The sequence below is a fragment of the Homarus americanus genome, unplaced genomic scaffold (assembly GCF_018991925.1).
Source record: "Homarus americanus isolate GMGI-L3 unplaced genomic scaffold, GMGI_Hamer_2.0 scaffold50924, whole genome shotgun sequence".
In the NCBI taxonomy this organism is placed as follows: Eukaryota; Metazoa; Arthropoda; class Malacostraca; order Decapoda; family Nephropidae; genus Homarus; species Homarus americanus.
Window position 1 is genome coordinate 6363283 of NW_024718094.1, and position 19693 is coordinate 6382975.

Here is a 19693-nt window from a genome sequence, read left to right on the forward strand (position 1 = left end):
TTTAACTGAAAACCATTCGAAAAGCGATTACGGTAAAATCTTTTGAATAACGAAAGAAAGCGAAAGTCATTGTTTTCGTCTTTCCACTGTAATATGTATGTCATTCCAGCAAAAATATTATAATTCCATATTTATCTCTGAGAATACCTATATTCATTCAGTCACAGTTAAGGTAAAATATACTTGTGATGTAATATTTTAATGAAAATACGGTATCGTAGTTTTCTTTTGTTTCATATTTAATTAACAAAGATTGATGTTTCAAATGTAATGAACAAAAATTTATGTACAGTATCTATAAATAAACTTTAATAAATGAATACTTTGTTTTACATCGTCCTGTGCTACCATACCATGGATTTGGCTACTTTGGGCTTGCTATGATGACGCAAGAGGTCTGCCCTGGCAACTGTACCGACACTCACAGCTGGTGGTGTGTTGGTGCATCGTTTCCATTGTTTACTGATAGTTACTGGTAAATATTTTTCAACCTAACGAAACTATTACCCGTTTAGAGGTCGACCCCCAATTTTTTGCCAAATAATTTGGTCTTAAAAACTTGAACTAGACACAGGTATATATGGTAAATAAGGACATGGGGGTACCAGGTTTTTTTTGGGGGGGGGCAGCACATATATGCGGATTTTTAACATCCACGGGTATCTCTGTTACGTAACCCCCGCGTATGTTAAGGGCCAACTGTACGCACTTATATACGCGCAGTCTGGGGGAGGTGAAACGCTCAGGGGAACCAATCAGCTATTTGAAGCTATAGACGAGGTGTGTGGCTTACGGGCCAGCTCAACATGGAAATACTATAGTAATACACACTTTTCAGTAACCCATTACACTGAAGTGGCTAAATAAAATCATATATATTGTTCTAGTTATCTGCTCACAGGAAATTTGAGTAGTTTGGGGCATTCAATAACTTTTTTTTATAAACTGTAGACAAATAATACTTGAACAGGAGTCTGCATAATTCACAACCACTGCATCAAACATTCACCAGTTCACCATTTCTCATCACTCATAATCATCTCACTCATCACTGACCTCATCTGAACTATGTACAGTATTAATATATTTGTGTAGCTATGCTCCCCAACAGATATGCATCTTCTTGAATTTAATGTAATCAAGATCATAAATGGCAAAATGTAAAAACCTGAAATCTTTTCTCAATATCAGAGATTACATAATTTTTTATAAGTATGAAAAAGACAGGAGGGGTAAATGAGTAAATGTACTTACTCCTATAAGCTTTATCACACATGAAGGGGGTGAAGGCAGGTACCTGGACTTAATCCTCCTTAATAAGACATACAGGTTGGTCTGTTTCACACCCAGCATATTCCTCCACATGAGGGTTGTCAAGATCACCCCTGTTGTCATGTGGCATTCTATTCGGATCATGGGAAGGAGCCCCAAACCCTTTAACACATGCACACCGAGGTTTAGGTTGACCTGGGCTATAAAGCTTCCGTGGTACCCCAGCCCAGTCACGTTGCACACCTCCGCTGTAGAGAAATGCAATCAATAACTTAAACATAATGATAAGTAATTTGAGAATATATGTACAGTAGCTAAAGCAACTATCTGTGCAGGTGGGGGTCGATATGCTCTGAAATTTTACATGTGAATCATATACCAAAATTTATCGTCCATGGTCTCACATTGTTTCCCACAAAGTATGCACAGAAAGTTGTTTTAGCTACTGTGCAGTCAGCAAAAACAAAATCTACTCCTGCTGTGCATAACAATCTGAAACATCGGTGAAGACTTAAAATGTATTCCTGTTATCATCGTGTATTGGTAGGACTGGTCTTGTGTGGTAGTATTCCCATAAATGTACAGTATTTCACAATAATTCCATATCTATTTCATAACTAAGTTGTGTATAGAACAATTTTTTTTTCAACATGTGTAAATATATAATGGGATACAGTATTTCATTAGATGAATTATATAAAGAAAAATGATGAGGAGGCAATTGTCTCTCAAAGCACAAACCTTTCAGTTACTGTATATTTTAGCATCAGCCTGGTATTGATTGATATTGATATTATTGGTAAAATATAGCTTGTCTATGAACACAATGCTGTTGAATTAAATTATCTAGATATGTGTCAGTTTAGTGAGTATCATAGAAAAATGATCCAGTCCTTCATGACAGTATTGTGCAGTACACTGGTCTTATCACACACTGCATAGTCAAAAACAGTAGAGCATGTTCATAATTAATCATGACTGATAATCTGATTCTTAATGCTTCTTAATTATAGGTTTGAGAAAAGTATACATACAGTACTATTCAGCTTCATTTAATGTGTGAGTGAAACACTTGTGAAGAAACATGTTTATGTACAGTTAAATGGAGACCTGTATAATACTACGAATATTCCTATAACGAACGGTTTTACCTATAAAATTGAGAATGCTATAACGAACGAAACTCCTACAACGAACATTATTTAATTTGTTTTTTGTTTTATTTTGTTTTTCTAATTTATTGTTTTTTTATTACAAGTATTAATGATATTCTTTATTTCAGGGGTTTAGATGCATATTTATGCACTTTTTTACAATTTTATATTATATTTTTCAGTGTTAAGTGGTTGTATTTGGGGGCCTGGAACGGATTAATCCTATAACGAACGAATGCTATAACGAACAAGGTTCTAAAACCAATTAGATTCGTTATAGCATACCCCACTGTGTGTGTATATATATATATATATATATATATATATATATATATATATATATATATATATATATATATATATATATATATATATATATATATATATATATATATATATATATATATATATATATATATATATATATATATATATATATATATATATATATATATAAAATAGAAAATACTCCTTGCTTTCGTCTTTATTCAAGACATCTTTGAGTTGCCGTGTGATTTTATCAAGATTTATCTTATCCACATTTTCATTGTGGATTTACATGATATATATATATATATATATATATATATATATATATATATATATATATATATATATATATATATATATATATATATATATATATATATATATATATATATATATATATATAACAGAAAATAGTTATAAAGAAAAGATGTAAAAAATTAATATTTGGGTAATAAATAGTGGTGTAAATTGTGCATTTTGATGAGCTCACCCATGCCAGGTACAGATTATTAATTTTTTCCCTCTGAGTGAAGAAGATAATTATACATATTGAGTCATAGCAAGATATTATTGGATAAAAAGGTCAGGTTTGTTGCATTAGCATCGTAAATACATTACCTTATCTGCAAATAGTGATGTTAACAGATGCAATTATCTCTAAATCTTCATTTGTATCAGGTATAACATTAATAAATAATAATGTTTTGTCTGGAAGAGTTGGGTGCCTGCAGTACAGATGCTTATCATCTTGGGTTATCATCATCAGTATATACTACAGGTATGTCTCATTTAGTTATTGTTCACTATGCAATCTAAAATTTTTAACACCCTTTCTCATTTAACAACCATAAATTTTCGGTTTAGCAATCTTCAACTCACTTGAAAAAAATTGGGGGGGGGGGAAGTCGGAAAAACTGAGGATTCTGTGTTTCCAGTGCACATCATTAAAATACTGTACTGTGACATAGAAATAAAGAAAACTACTGTTCTATATACTGTCAACTGTACAGTACAGTATTTTATAGTTTATAGCTATGCAGTATATAGGTATTCCTTGCTATAGAAATGGATTATGTTCCTGAAAATCATTCGTTAAGTGAATTTTCGTATCTTGAATAACAGAACATATGGGGAAAATAGGGTTCGGTTCTGCAAAGACAAAAAAAAACCACTATCAAGAATTGGTTCACAAACAACAAAAACCTACATAACTAAAGATAGATATTACAGAACTCCTGTAATTTTACTACTTATAACATTAAAAAAACATTGACAAAACATAATCTAGATAAAAATATGCAGCTAAAACCATTAAGGAAGAGCTAAATAAATGTTTAATGCAAATGCTATTTGCATAGACACTGGCTGCATGGCCTCAAGCCTCACCATAGCAACACAGACCAGCTGGGAATTTCCTTTTCCAACCCTTAGCAACGGGGTTTTATCACTGCTCGTCCATCCCACTCTCGCACGCAAAGAAAGGTTTATCTCCAATAGAAAGCTTGATATGACTTAATATGAACAATTACCTTCTGCACTCGGAGGGAAAAAATTAATAATCTGTACTCGTCCTGGGCAAGTTCATCAAAACGCACAATTTACACCACTACAGGTATTACCAAGCGAAATATTAATCCTTTCACCACTTTTCTTCAATAACTATTTTTTGCTAAATATGTATGCTTTATAATGGCATAAGGTTCATATTGCAATCACATAAAATAACGAAGGTACAAAGTGATGTACTGTATGCTGTATGAACATTTTCGTTAAACGTAAACAAAATCTTTGTGCTCTACTCGGACTTAAATAGAGAAATAATTATTTTATTGTGATTAGTCATATAAAACTGTTTGTACATAATTCATTTAGAATGCTAATGCAACAAACCCCAACTTTTTATCTCAAATAGCAAGCTTGCTATGACTCATAGTGTACAATTATCTCTCGAGTGGTGCAGTCAAGTGTGGTGAGGTAAATACCGGCTAGACCCCGAGCATCTCGCTGCTCATTTCATATGCATTAATAGGTAAAGTACTTATATAGAGAATTTTGGGGTACCCTTTCTTGGATTGTGTGACAATGTGTAGTGACCAAGAGGTTCTTCACTGGCTATGCTACTGTACAGTGGGAGGAGTATTGGCTCTATGTTTCATCATACTGTACCTTCTTTTAGTACACCAAACTCTTGATCCAGAGTCTGCACTCCACTCTGAATTACATGGTGGGAACATCTTTTTCTCCTTGTCTTCACTATCTCTGTGACTGTAAGACTCGGAAATCCATCGCTGTAGGTCAAAGTAATATGATGTTGGCTCACCCTTTTCATCATAGTAGCGACCAATTAATTTCCCTGTAGAAAGGCAATGGATTTTTAATTAAATGATTATACCTGTACTATATTATAAGGTAACTTAATCCAAAAACTAGGTATCTGGTATTTTAACTGCAGATGGGAACAAGACAAAAATCAGTGCTGAGATATAGGCTGTTACATAAAATGCCCTTATAAGTACTGGACAATAAATTTAAAGGTTAAAGTACGGATGGTAGAAATTATGACCACGAACATATTTTACCTGTACTGTATTGTATGTGCTTATTCAAAACACAGAGCTCTTTCTTAAATGATCTTCAAAATGACAATAAAGATAAAATGAAAACTCTATCAAAAGACCAAAAATGTAAAATTGAGAAAGTACAAATGCTATGTGCAATCCAAACTTTAAGCTAATCAGTCGACATGATGTGACAAATGTCTACAAAGTATCACCCTTTACCACTTCAGAATACTATACAGTATTAGATTCATAAAACAACTACAGTACAAGGGGAAACACTACCCTACACAATAAAGCACTAGATGATAACAACTACAGTACAAGGGGAAACACTACCCTACACAATAAAGCACTAGATGATAACAACTACAGTACAAGGGGAAACACTACCCTACACAATAAAGCACTAGATGATAACAACTACAGTACAAGGGGAAACACTACCCTACACAATAAAGCACTAGATGATAACAACTACACCCTTTTCACATATCTACTTCACTCTTGGTTTTAAAATAAAGTTTCTTTCATTAAAATAAACCGAACTGTTCCTTTGATCCTTTTCAAGACAGAATATACACTTTATCAATTTTGCCATTACTATACTGTACTAATCTTGAAACAAAATGATATCTGATATACTGTACTGACTAATGAATTCCTACCAAATGATTAAAGACATCACTCAATAAACTTGGTATCCATTCTTTGTAGTTCGTCAAGATTTAGATAATGGTCATGTTAGCTTCGCAGTGTTACTAAGATTTTAGAATGTCACATGGCTAATACAGTAATGACTTTTAAGAACAAAAATTTCCCTAGTATTCCCCCCCCCCCAAAAAAAAATATGATCACAGACATTATTATGTCTCTAAGTATAGCACAGTATAGTACAATATATCACCCTTATTTATGAAACCCCAACAAAGAAAACCACTTTATAAGCAAATTTCTTAAAGATACTGTAAATCAGGGACTGATATTACAGTACTATACTGTATATGGTATATCTATACAGTGTATTTATCCTAATATAAGAATTAAATGGATGTTTATATTCTGTCTGTTCAAAATTATGAATTACTTTTTAAATTTACTTTTTGTAATTAGTCTTACAATCATAATTCATGTCATATACAGTACAGTATATTTTTCAGCTATTTTTTGTTCCAAGATATTTCAGATATTTTTGCTCATTAAAGGGGTCATGTCAGGACCTTTTTAAATCCATTGTACAGTAATAGGTTAAAGCACATTGAATACAGAACAGGGTACTGTATAATTTGATCATATACTTATCCTTAAGCAGAGAGACTACTCATTTCAACATTACTTACACAATACTGTACAGTACAGAATAGAACTTACCCACATATTTGTAATCCTTATCATAAAACTTGACCCAGTCATCAAGACCAATATAGTCAGCACTTGTCAATCCAGAGACATCATCATTAAGTCCTGCCTCAGTAAAATCTCCACTGACAAATGCTCTACTTCCATCACGACCTGTAAAGTTTAATTGTCAACCTTGAATCATAAAATCAATCCTCACCTAATCTATTAAATACAATACTGTACTCTGATAGTTATTACAACAAGAAAAAAGGGATTGCCTCATGATTAACCCCCACTTTAATATCCTCCCTTGGACAATAATTACCATTTGCAGATGAATTCATGACATCTCAGCTGCTAAAGTAGCAGAGCAGTGTTTTGGTTGAAAAGAACTTAATGAAACTACTGTACAACAGATCAAGAAATACAGGACAGTAATATGGTATATTAGCCTACTGCAATAGACAATGGAATTGGGGGTGCTGCAGAATATGGTACAGGTAGTTCTCCTATAACGCGATAATTGTGTTCTTGTAAAATATCGTGTTATAGAAAATCGCGTAATAGAAATAACATGGCTTATGGAGAAAATAGGGTTAGGTGCAGATTACTCGAAATCGAAAAAATTTAGTAGTTAGCCTAACACAAGGGATAGCACAGTCTAAAAAATGTTACATTCATATCTAATAATGAAATCATACAGTAAATGTAACACTTTACTTGATAGGGGAGAAGGGTGATTTTGAAGTTGATAAAATCGAGCTTCTCTTCAAGTGTTATATCCTTTCTTTTATGATCATCACCAGGAATTCTATCACCAGAACGCTTCTTGTTGATATTCTTCTTTACTATATTCACAGTTAATACCACAAAATTGGAGAAATAGTAAGCAAAAATCGCGTTATAGCAAACAAGCGTTCGCGTTATACAAATATCGTTCCTAATTCATAAATCGCGTTAGAGCAAATTCGCGTTATCAAAACACGCGTTATAGCAGAACTCACTGTACTCCGGTATGGGTTTCAGGTGCCTTCAGTGAAAAAAGATAAAACAACCAAACCTACCAACTATCCTACCTTCCTTGATGGGAGTGCATTAATTTTGGTTAGGTTAATTAGAACTAAAGAATAAATGTTGGAATTCCCCCCTTTTTTCATATTTAAAAATATAAAAGTAGTTTTCTTCACCAGAACTTTTTCTGAAGCTACTCCTTTGGTGTAGTTAAGACCAACTGCCTGCCTCAACTACCATTTGTGTAAATTTCCCCAAAGACCATAAATAATGTTTTATTAAAAAAAAAAAAATTGAAAAACAAGCTCGGTAGACCACATACTATAGTAGCTCCAGCTCGGTAGACCACATACTATAGTAGCTCCAGCTCGGTAGACCACATACTATAGTAGCTCCAGCTCGGTAGAGCGCATACTATAGTAGCTCCAGCTCGGTAGACCACATACTATAGTAGCTCAGCTCATTAGACCACATATATAGTAGCTCAGCTCAGTAGACCACATACTATAGTAGCTCCAGCTCGTTAGGCTACATGCTATAGTAGCTCAGCCTCATTAGACCACATACTATAGTGGCTCAGCTCATTAGACCACATACTATAGTAGCTCCAGCTCGGTAGACCACATGCTACTAGTGGCTCAGCTCGGTAGACCACATACTATAGTAGCTCCAGCTCGGTAGAGCGCATACTATAGTAGCTCCAGCTCGGTAGAGCGCATACTATAGTAGCTCCAGCTCGGTAGACCACATACTATAGTAGCTCCAGCTTGGTAGAGCGCATACTATAGTAGCTCCAGCTCGGTAGACCACATACTATAGTAGCTCCAGCTTGGTAGAGCGCATACTATAGTAGCTCCAGCTCAGTAGACCACATACTATAGTAGCTCCAGCTCGGTAGACCACATACTATAGTAGCTCCAGCTCGGTAGAGCGCATACTATAGTAGCTCCAGCTCAGTAGACCACATACTATAGTAGCCCCCATTTCCCAACCTTTACGGTAAAATTTCGAAATTTTCCCTCTACTTCAAAACCCCGCCCACTTTGAACAACCAATATTATGGGTAATTTTATCAGTTAAAATACTCGAAAAATGTAAATTTCCGATGGAGAAGTTATATATTTTTTTTGTTCTCCCTATATGTTTGATATATAAGTAGGTGCTGGCAATTTCTAAATATGATCTTACCCGAGTGGTCCAAAAGTAAAATAATCTGGTTAATATATAGGACTAACCCGCCAGGGCTGCATAGTGCCAATGTGGCCGTATCATCTCAAGTCCAGAAAATGCCTCAAATTTCACCATACCATATTAAGTTCTTTCTGTTTAATATACCGGGAAAGTTAGGTAAGGTTAGGTAGGTTTGGTTGGTTAGGTCTGTTCTTCATAGCTACAAATGTTTAGTGGCATTTATTGTAAAAATGTAAATTTTTTATCATACAGTATTTCCAAAAACTACAACATTGTCCACTATAATATAACAATGAAAATCAGGCGTTTTTATAATTGTTTTCAATCAATTTTGCTCGCGGGTTAGTGCTATATAATTACAAATAATACAAAATGTTTTAGCATTACAAACCTGAAAAAAATTCATATCCTCCTCCTGGTCCATAATGTTGCTTGCCCTCTTTAACATTGTACACTCGTCCAAGAAGAGCTAAATATGGTCCCCTATTTCCATCGCGCCCATCATATTTCTTGAGTTGCTCAGGAGTGAAGAGTCTCTCCTTGGTTTTCTTTGTAGGAGAATTGAATTTATCAGGGGAGGGTGTGGAGTAGAGGCCGCGGATGGCCATGGTGGTGGCCCTCATGTACTGTGGCCACGCTTCATGTAACATTATCCCCAACACAGCTATACTTATTGACGTTAACAATACAAACTTAATATAACGATACATTTTGTTACAGGCCCAGTTCTCAAACTTCCTTACTTCACGGTGATGAGTTTGGTACCATCACGGTGACAGGTTCTTACAACAACAACAAACTGAGGAAAATATAACCACAGAAGGAAACTGTGACGGCCAGTAACACACGATATAATATTCCGTCGTTCAATAGATGGCGTTGGTAGTGACTGAACCCGCTATGGCTTCGCGGTTCCGGATTTACGAGAAAGTGAACAAAGGCCACTAAGAAGACAAGAAAACACAGTGCTGTCTCGGCCTTACTGCTGGTGTAGCAGACCAGAAGTCTACGAAACGACAACTCCTCGCCGAGGAACGCGCATGCGTGCGTAGTGTCAACAAAGGCTGTATGAGACTGCTCCTTAAAATTCGTATTTCTGACGAATTCAGCGCGTCTACCAATCCCAGCTGGTGCAGACAACTATAGTAAGACCCAGTTATCAGCACAGTGGCATATATTTTTTTGTTACTTTTGGACTTCGTCATTTTTTGGGGGATGAAACATCTGGTCCTGCCACCCGGTCCCTCTGAGCAAAGTTTTTCAAGTTTGCGCATGCGCAATGTGATAGTGTGAGGTAGCAGTGACGTCATTACCACTCCACCTGACTGCAGTCTTGCCAACGTGCCCTATGCCCGCCGTTAAACGCTCCCGTTCTGTGGAAACGGCGGCAGTAGGTGACAGAGATGCTGACGACTTTCTTCTTGAAGACACGTCAAAGAAGAAGGAGAAACCTCAGAAGTCAGGGTCTCCAGCAGGGGCCACGGCTCCCCCTTGCACCCCTTCTGGGGCTGTAGAGGGTGGACTCCTGTCATCGGGGTCCCCAAGTGAGCCTACATGTGGCTCAATGACCGACCCTCCGCCGACGATGGACATAGGGGATTCCCTTTGTCTCCCTGCCCCGTCGGGCCTTCGTCGTCTCGCCTTCCCTCGGGACTTGCCTCTGAGCACACGGACGACCTGGTTCTTCCGTCACTGCTCTCCACTTCAGGACTTCAACTCCTCGCCATTGCTGATATACAGTACATCAACCTCTATATTAAGGTAAGTTGTTTCACACATAAATTAACACGATAATGCATAGAACCTGACCTAACAAACCCAACCTATTGGATTTGTTAGGTCAGGTTGTATTAGGTTCTTTGCTGTAATGTCATCAACCGCGCATGCGCAGTTATCGTTTCGTATGCTTCTGGTCTGGGTAACTTCTGGTCCTCTACACCGGAAAGGATGTATACGAAGGCTTATAGACAAAAAAAATAGCTAGAGAAGAGTATGCTAACCAGCTCCTTTTGATGTATTTGTCAATAAATGTTTTGAATTTGAATTTAGATTTGAGCTGGTGAAGAGACTGTAATTGACGAGGTCTGTATAACAAAGGTTTGGTGTCAACTTGCTTTACTCGGTCGGGTGGTACTGTAATTACTAAAGTGGGTCACTTAACATTATATACAGTACATTTTGGTATCCATCCATCTGTTACTGGGGGAACCCTTTGTTTTAGATGAATATATTATGAAGGGTAGTGGAAAGAGACATCTTCCATTTTAAGTTTATTCAGCAAAGACGTTACATGAAGTCACCTGCGTTCATCCCATTTCTAACTAGATACCGTGGGGGAAAATGGAGCTCATTATAATGTACACCCGCAAAATAAAAAAACATTAGGTACACAGTACCGAGCCTTCAGTATCGACGGTCGCCGGGCCACCTAACCTAACCTAACCTCATACCCACACTTCAACAGCCAAACTGTCTGTCTTTTTCTTACACTGCCTATCCTGCTGTCGAAGAGGACTTTTCAGTCTCCAATCAGAGTAGGGTTTTTCCAAGGGTCCTTATGTTCTGTTTCCCTGACTGGTTGGCATACTGTATGGGCGGGGCTATCCATGGCACCCCATATAGGTTTACATGTTATTCTTTGAGGCTGTAACTAATTGTGTCCATCCGGTCTGACAAGTGCCATAAATATTGTAACGGTCGTTCACATGGGTGTATGGGCTTCCCTGTTGACCGAGTCGAAGGCCTTGGTAAAGTCAATGAAGGCCATGTACAGGTCACGACGCTGTTCTCTGCACTTTTCCTGGATCTGATGGGCAGCATAGATCACGTCATTGGAGCCACATGACAGTCGAAAGCCACATTGAGATTCTGGGAGGAAGTTTTCCGCCTTTGGAAGAAGTCTGTTTGGGAAAACTCGGGCGATAATATTGCTGCTACGGACACCAGCGAGATCCCGCGCTAGTTGCCACAGTCTGACCGGTCCCCCTCGTTCTTATAAATATTGACAATGGAGGCGTCTTTAAGAGCTTGTGGGATTTCCTCCTTTTCCCATATATTCTCCAGAGGAGAGTGGAGACGACTGGTAAGCAGAGGTCCTCCTGCTTTATACACCTCGGCTGGGATACCATCAGGTCCTGCGGCTATGTTATTCTTCATCTGTTTGATGGCAGTAGCTACCTTATCCAGGGATGGAGGATAGCTGAGGTGGGTCAGCTCCAGGTGCTGAGGGACCTGCTGGGTAGTCAGGACATCCACATTGGTTATTTCGGTTGAGCAGCCTTCTTCGTCCTTAATTAGGGAGTTACCGTCGGATGAGCGGGGGTTGGGGGGGGGGGGTTCGCCATGAGTGATTGGCCCTTAAAATGTTTTAGTCAAAGTGGAATTTAAAAATTAGCGCATCCTGTGTTGATGTGCATTTTTTGTATTTTTGTTTCACATGTCTTTGTTTTCAACCATTCGCTCTTTAAATTATGAAATTCGCGCTGGGCCGCCGCTTTCTTCTTGTAGAAGGTATCAGCTTTGATCCGAGACTCAAGGTTGTTCCGCCAGTCAGTTAAAGCAAGCAGCATGTTCATCATCGACGAGTACATTGATTTCCGGGTCATTTTCATCAAGCCAGTCATGGTGTATTTTTTCGATCTGGCCGAGGGTGTCTGTGCAGATTTTTGCCTTGACAGTGTCGAGAGTACCCAATTCGCGGCAGTGGGATTTGGGTTGCTTGTTGTTGGGATGCTTGTCAGTAGATGTTCGAGCTACTTTCTGAAAGCATATGCTACTGCTGGATCCTCCAGACGCTGAGTGTTAAAATCTCTTATGGAGGCCGACGAGAAGTGAGAGTTTGGCTTTGACGAGCCGATGGTCAGTGTCACAGTGGTATGAGCCACGAATGGCTCGGGTGATGAGGACATCTCAGCGATCGCTTTCTCTGACAGTGATGTAGTCAATGAGATATCAGTGTTTGGATCGTGGGTGTTGTCAAGGTCCCTTGAACGTGTCTACTTGGTGATAGTTAGATTTTGTGCAGCACACTTGCTGAGGAGGAGTAGGCCATTGAGATTACACTGCCTACTCCATTTCTCCCTTTGATTTCTTGCCATATAACAGCATCTCTTCCTACTCTGGCACCGAAGTCTCTTAGGAGCACAACCTAATCTTCTCTGGGGGATAGGTGTTAGCACTCTGTCGAGGTCGGGGTAAAAGGTCTCCTTGATGTCATCCTCTGCATCCAGTGTTGGAGCGTATGCACTGATGACGAAGGTATACAGTATATGCGAGTGATTCAATGGGACTCGAAACGATATGAGGCGCTCGTTGATCCCAACAGGCATTTTAATTAGCCTATGTAGGATGGATTGGGGAGTGTCAAAGCCAATTCCGTAAATGCGACCTTCTTATAAGGCCCAATAATTTAATTGCCTTATTTACCTTCTTCTCGCAATGGCCCGAGAACTTCAGCTCATTGTCAACATACACACTTAGGTCTTTCTCACATTCAGTCTCAAATAGTGCAGTTTCTTCATCCCGTTGGGACATATGATACGCCTCCTTACCGTTGGTACGCCCCAGGTGCATCCTCTTATACTTCGTGACATTGAATCTCAGCAGCCATTTCTTCGACCATTCTTGGAGCTCACAGAGATCCTTCTGCAGTTCTTCACAGTCCATATGGTTCTTGATTCCCGAAAGAACTTGGCGTCATCGGCAAACATTTGTATGGAGGAGTGTACAACGTCAGGCATGTCATTTATGAAACAAACAAACAAACAAACAACAGCGGGCCCAATACACTGCCCTGTGGTACCCCGCTTGTGACAGGTATAGATGATGATTTCGTGCCATTAATCACCACACACACTGCTTGCGATCATGTAGAAAGTCTTCTATCCACGCTAGGACATTTCCCCGAATTCCGTACCCTTCCAGTTTGATTTTCAGCCTCTCGTGGGGTACACTGTCAAAAGCCTTGGCAAAATCTAAGTATATTTTATCGCTATTACCACCCCGTTCCCGAATATGGGTACAAATATCCAATATCTTGAGCAATTGTGTTAAGCAGGAGCGCCCCGGCATAAAACCGTATTGGCAATCCTTTACAAGATTGTTTCGAAGTAGATGTTCCATTGCGGCATCTCTGATAATACTCTCAAGTCCTTTACATATTATGCTGGTCAGGCTCACCGGTCAATAGTTGTTCGTGGAGCGACGATCGCCCTTCTTGAAGATAGGACCCACATGAGCCACTTTCCAATCACTGGGGACCTTTTGTTCATCCAGGCAATTACAGAACAGGATCTTCAGGGGCTCTGCAAGCTCGTTGCACAATTTTCTTAGCACTCTGGGGTGCAGCATGTCAGGGCCGGCACTCTTCTGGACCTTTAGCTTTGACTGTTTATTTCTAATACCCTCTTCTGTGAATACAATGTGGGTCAGTGCTGTGTCGAACAGTCTGTCCTCAAACGCAGGAAGGTTAATAGCATCCTTTCTTGTGAACACCGAGGAAAAGAAGCTGTTCAATGCCTAGGCTTTATCCTCGTCAGAATCTGCTTAACTACCATCTTCAAACCTCAGGTCTGATACTCCTACTCGCGTTTTTAATTTCGACTTTGCATAGCGATAAAACGCCTTTAAGTTTGACTTGACCTCGCTTGCAACAAAGATCTGGAACTCCTTTTCAGCCCTTCTACACTCTACCTTTGCTTGGTAGTGAGGGCAGTAGTAGTAGACAGTGGTGAGGGCAGTAAGTTATGAATGTTTTAACCGCAAAAGATGTACGATATTTTTCTGTTCATGTTTTTTGTTGTCTTCCTCCGGTGTATGGTAACATAGTGATGTGATATCAGCAAAGTGATATATTATCTTATTTCACCTTATATTTTGACATTAGTTAACCCAGAAGTATTATGAGTGAATGTTATGTGATAATTTTGTGAATAGAAGAACATTATAGGATTAATCTATTTTCCATGACCTTGCCTCAAACAGCAGGTGGAAACTGTTTATAGGTTCTGGATTCAATCGTTATTAAATCTTTAATATATTATCATGTTTTCTGTACTGAATCTCTTAATTTTTTCTTATTTTCACACCATAGTTTCCTAAATAAAAGTGATGTAAGTGTTGATGTATATTATTTTGTAATTTATTGTCTCTACAGTACACTGTGGCCATGAACTTCACTAGTTTTAAAGGTTTTATCGTATTAAACTAACTTTGATCTTGTTCTGAGAGTGAATTATGGCGTGGTATGTGGAGATGTTCGGGGTACTTGGTTCTAACTACAGGAGCGAACATAAATACCTGTAGAGTTCTATAGGTTCTATTCAACGGAAATATACAAGGGTGCACTTACAAGCACACGTAGTCCTTGCACTCCTATATGGGCCAACTGGCCTCTCTCTGACCTCTCAGGCGACATGTGGTAAGTGGTACATTAGCAGCTTCCAGATGTCGCCAGGCACATTTATCTAAGCGTGTGGTGACATGAAACGGGCATTGCCACACGCTACTGACGAGAGAAGTAATGTATATAAATGGGGTACATGCATCGTATACATACAGCATACATGATATACATACACCTCCCCTATACGCTCATAGCAAAGTCTTGAGCGGACCTTTTCCTGTGGATCCGTTCTGAGCGTCGAGGGGCTTAATCACTGGGAGGTGGGGGGGATATGGGACTCAGCACTGGTGGCGGGGTCAGCGGAATGCGTTACGGGGCGGAGGAAACGACGGTTCCTCCACCACACCCGACCGCTGGGTAACCGCACCTGGTAGTCCCGTGACCTACCGAGACCCATGAATACGCTCACTTTGTCCCAACGTAGGGAGGTCGGGTCCTGAACACGGACTTGGGTGCCGACACTCAACCTGGGGAAAGGACGGGCGTGGTCGTTGTAGCGGGCGACGACGTCTTGAACACGTTCGGCGGCTCGGCGATCACAATCCTCTGTCTTGGCCTGCCACTCCTTGGAGAAGGACTGAGGGTGAGCAGGGACACAAGAACGGAGGGGGCATCCATACAAGACCTGGGCAGGGGAGCGTCCGGTGTAATTGGGTGTGTTGCGGAGCTCAAGGGGACCCCGGTCGAAGGCCTCGCAGTCAATATTCCCAGAAGGGGCCACTTTGAGGATGAGGTGCTTCAGGGATTTGACAGCAGCCTCAGAGTGGCCGTTGGACTGCGGGTAATGGGGCGGTGACAACACATACCGGACTCCCCACCGGTCGAGGAACGCAGCAAAGTCCTGGCTTGTGAACTGAGGCCCTCCGTTGGTTCGCAGGCGCACAGGAACGCCCACGTAACGGAAGTAGTGGCGGAACTTGCTGATGGTGGCGGCAGATGTCGTATCATTACCGCACTTGATGACAACCGGCCAACCAGAGAGACGGTCGACGATAGCCAGGAAGGACTCTCCTGACACAGAAAAAGTCGGCCGACACAGACTCAAAGGGGCGGGTGGGGTTGTCGTCACTCATGAAGGGCTCCTGCTGCTGGCTGGGTTATAGTACTTGGCAGGGCTTACACGCATGGACAGCCTTGGAGAAGTCGGGGTCGATGCCAAGTACTACAACCCAGCCAGCAGCAGGAACCCTTCATGAGTGACGACAACCCCACCCGCCCCTTTGAGTCTGTGTCAATTATATACATTACTTCTCTAGTCAGTAGCGTGTGGCAATGCCCCTGTTTCATGTCACCACACGCTTAGATAAATGTGGTACATACATAGTATACATACAGCATACATAATATACATACAGTATGACCATGCATAAATATACTAGAGAGATAGATATGGGTTGTTGGCGTGCTGCACTACGCACTCTCTGTCGTGGGTCTCCACTTGGTTCCCAGAGAGTTGCCTCACTTGGATAGCGATGGTGGTGGGGTACAGTGGCGGTTTTGGAGGCTGCGTGGCGTCTGGTGGTCTGGCAACACCGCTTCTCTCTCTCCCGCTCTCAAGCTCAGTCTGGTTCTGTCCACCAACTCGCGCGTGCGGTCACCAGCCTTAACCTACACACCAGCGGTCGCTTACTTAGTCTTGTATGTTAAGGCACACGTTTAGCGAATTGTGTGTGTATGTGAGTGTGTTTATACGCTTTAAGCATATATACGACGCCTAGTAAGTAAATGCAAAGCGTTTAAGTGAGTGTGTTTGATATTTGAACATATTTATGGTGAAAACATAATAACATAGCAATGTGTTTCCCCGATAAATTAAGAAACAACCATATTATTGTTGTCATGTACGTTTGCATTACACACAATGAACACATTAACTTACACCTATATACTTGACCTATATAACTTATACCACCCATAAAGTGATGGTCACTTGAGCGTTGCTAAATAACATTTACGTGACAACAGTTCCTGATAATCTGTGATACTTAACCTACAACTTTAATTAGATGACTAAGTTTCTCCATCACCTTGCAATATACTACAGGTACATATATCTGGGATGGGATAAATTATGTAAATTCATCACTAGGCTTAGGATAATTATGCATTTGCATATGTGCATATGCAAATGCATACTTAAGCCATTTTTGAGCTAAAGTGCATATTCGTAATGTTTTGTTTTATAAGGCATGTATTTGGAAAATTCCAAAATATTATAAAACATTCTTCAACCTCAAGGGGCCAAAAATTCGCGAGCATACAAGCAACGCTGGGGCAGAAATTACTGATATTTGAAATATAACAGTCCATTTTATTGCACTAATACAAAATCGAAAATACGCGATTTTGTTTTAGCGTCATAATATCCAAAAGGAACATACTTAAGTGACGTTTATATAGCTCAACATCAGGCTGTGGTTAGCTAGGCCGGCTGGTCAGTGGACATGAACTGTACGTGATGGGTTCGTGTTCAGCCAGGCAGGATATAGATGCACGGGCTCCATTAGTTCCCTCCTGACACTTTTGTTCTTCTATTTTCTTAAAAGGAAAACTTTTCCAGAATTGTTTATTAAATTACTTTATGTCAGTATATTGTTTTTTTTATTTAATTCTTCTTTGAAAAATCCTACTTCGGCGACATCCTGTCTGGGAAAGTAAATTCACTGAAAAAATGTTCAGAAAAGGAGTTATTAACTTAGTAGTTATTATTTATTAACTTATTTTAAAGTGCATATTTAAGTGCATATTTAGCCATTTTTAAATGCATAATTATCCTAAGCCTATTCATCACCGTTCACACACACACACACACATACAGGTATATATATATATATATTATATATATATATATATATATATATATATATATATATATATATATATATATATATATATATATATATATATATATATATGCTGATAACCACAAGGAAAGAATAATTCAGCATCTTTCAGGGGTGAGTACAGACTAGGAGTAATAAATCAAGGTGTATATATATACAGAGGAGGGTGAGACCAGGTCCACAATGGCTGGTGTCAGGTAATGTGACCCTACTAATCTTTAAATAGCACACAACGGTTGGTGGTCAGGTCAGATGGTCAAGGACCTGGCCTTCTAAATTGATCACAAATCTTCTTAATTGGCAAATATCTTGTTTTGTATGATGCTGTTACTCAAATTCATGTTGAATGCTTCTGGTATGTTTAATAAGACTAGATTCTATGATGTCTTTACTGTCAATTGACTTACATGGTAATATTGAGGAGGCATTATTCTGAGTCAATGCAATGCTTGTTATCCCTCAAAATGAACAAACAGAGCATTGGATTCCTGGCCTGTCCTAATACTGTATTTGTGTTGTTTAATTTGAAAGTTGCAAGATCTTACCTGTCTGGCCCAAGTAAAACATATTATCTTTTGCAAGGAACTTTATAAATGCAACCAATTGTGTTGTTGGGGGGAGTTCTTGATTAACATTTGTTTAATAGTGCTTGGAGTTTTTAAATGCCACATTGACGTTCCAGGTTTTAGCTGTGCAGGAATGTGTGAGAAATTTTGTGAATGGTATTATTAAGATATTCTCATGGTCAAGGGGTGGCCAGTCAGCTCTCTATAAAAGTTTTCTTAGTAATGTTACATTTGTTTATGAAAGATCTAGGGTATTTAAGGTTTGCTTGGCTTATTATATATATTTGTATTCTCATCGATGCATTCTGACTGTAAATTCTCCAAGGCACGCAAAAAACATTGTTGAAAATACTGGACTGTTTGACTTTTATTATGGTGGGCAGAATAATGAATGTATGAACACACATTAGTTGGTTTTATAAATACTAAACTCAGTGTTATTTATTCTGTGTATCAGATAGTCTAGAATGGCAATTTACAGTCTGGTTTAATTCCACAGTGAATTTGATCGAGGGGGCTAAGTTGTTAAGTTGTGGTAGGAAAGCTTTTAGGTCCTCATTACATGGCCAGAGACATAATACATCATCAACATATCTAAACCAGACTGCTGAGGTGGTAAAATATTTAATAGTTTCTTTCAAAGAATCTATATAGGTTGCTTAATACTGGTGAGAGTGGATTACCCATTGCCATACCAAATTTTTGAGCATAATATTCCCCATTGAATTCGAATTTGCAATCCTTAATACATAGTTTGATGAGTTCGATGAAGTCGTCTTTCGAGACGGGCAGTGAAATGTTATCCAGGGAATCTATGAGGAACTCTAGTAAATCATCAACTGGGACCTTTGTAAAGAGTGATGTTACATCAAAGCTGACCAGTTTAAAATCATGATTAATGTGTAAGTTATTGAGTTTATCAACCAGATCCATATTATTCTTGATATTGGAGTTAGAAATGTTGCCAACTAGGGGATTTAGTAAAGAAACTAACCATTTAGATAGTTTATAAGAGATTGACCCAACTGAGCTAATGATGGGTCTTGCTGGGTTATTGGGTTTGTGGGTCTTGATTACACCGTAC

At 39.1% G+C, this 19693-nt stretch overlaps 2 protein-coding genes across 5 annotated transcripts in view; one reads left to right on the plus strand and one right to left on the minus strand.

The window, feature by feature from the left end:
• LOC121859191 overlaps positions 1–6764 on the minus strand; it is a 37380-nt gene extending 30616 nt beyond the window's left edge. Inside the window, exons 1-3 of the mRNA XM_042355939.1 lie at positions 6626–6764; positions 4863–5049; positions 1255–1520 (exon numbers count right to left, since the gene is read on the minus strand). Coding sequence (XP_042211873.1) covers positions 1255–1520; positions 4863–5028 — 432 coding nt within the window. The 5' untranslated portion in view covers positions 5029–5049; positions 6626–6764. The remainder of the gene's footprint in view (positions 1–1254; positions 1521–4862; positions 5050–6625) is intronic.
• A 9912-nt stretch (positions 6765–16676) lies between these two features.
• Positions 16677–19693, plus strand: part of LOC121859166 (glycine receptor subunit alpha-2-like) — a 259881-nt gene continuing 256864 nt past the window's right edge. For 2 of the 4 annotated variants that reach the window (XM_042355913.1, XM_042355915.1), the window contains exon 1: positions 16677–16917. The gene's annotated coding sequence lies outside the window, so the exon portion shown is untranslated. The remainder of the gene's footprint in view (positions 16918–19693) is intronic. The other 2 variants (XM_042355914.1, XM_042355916.1) reach the window with 1 other exon arrangement.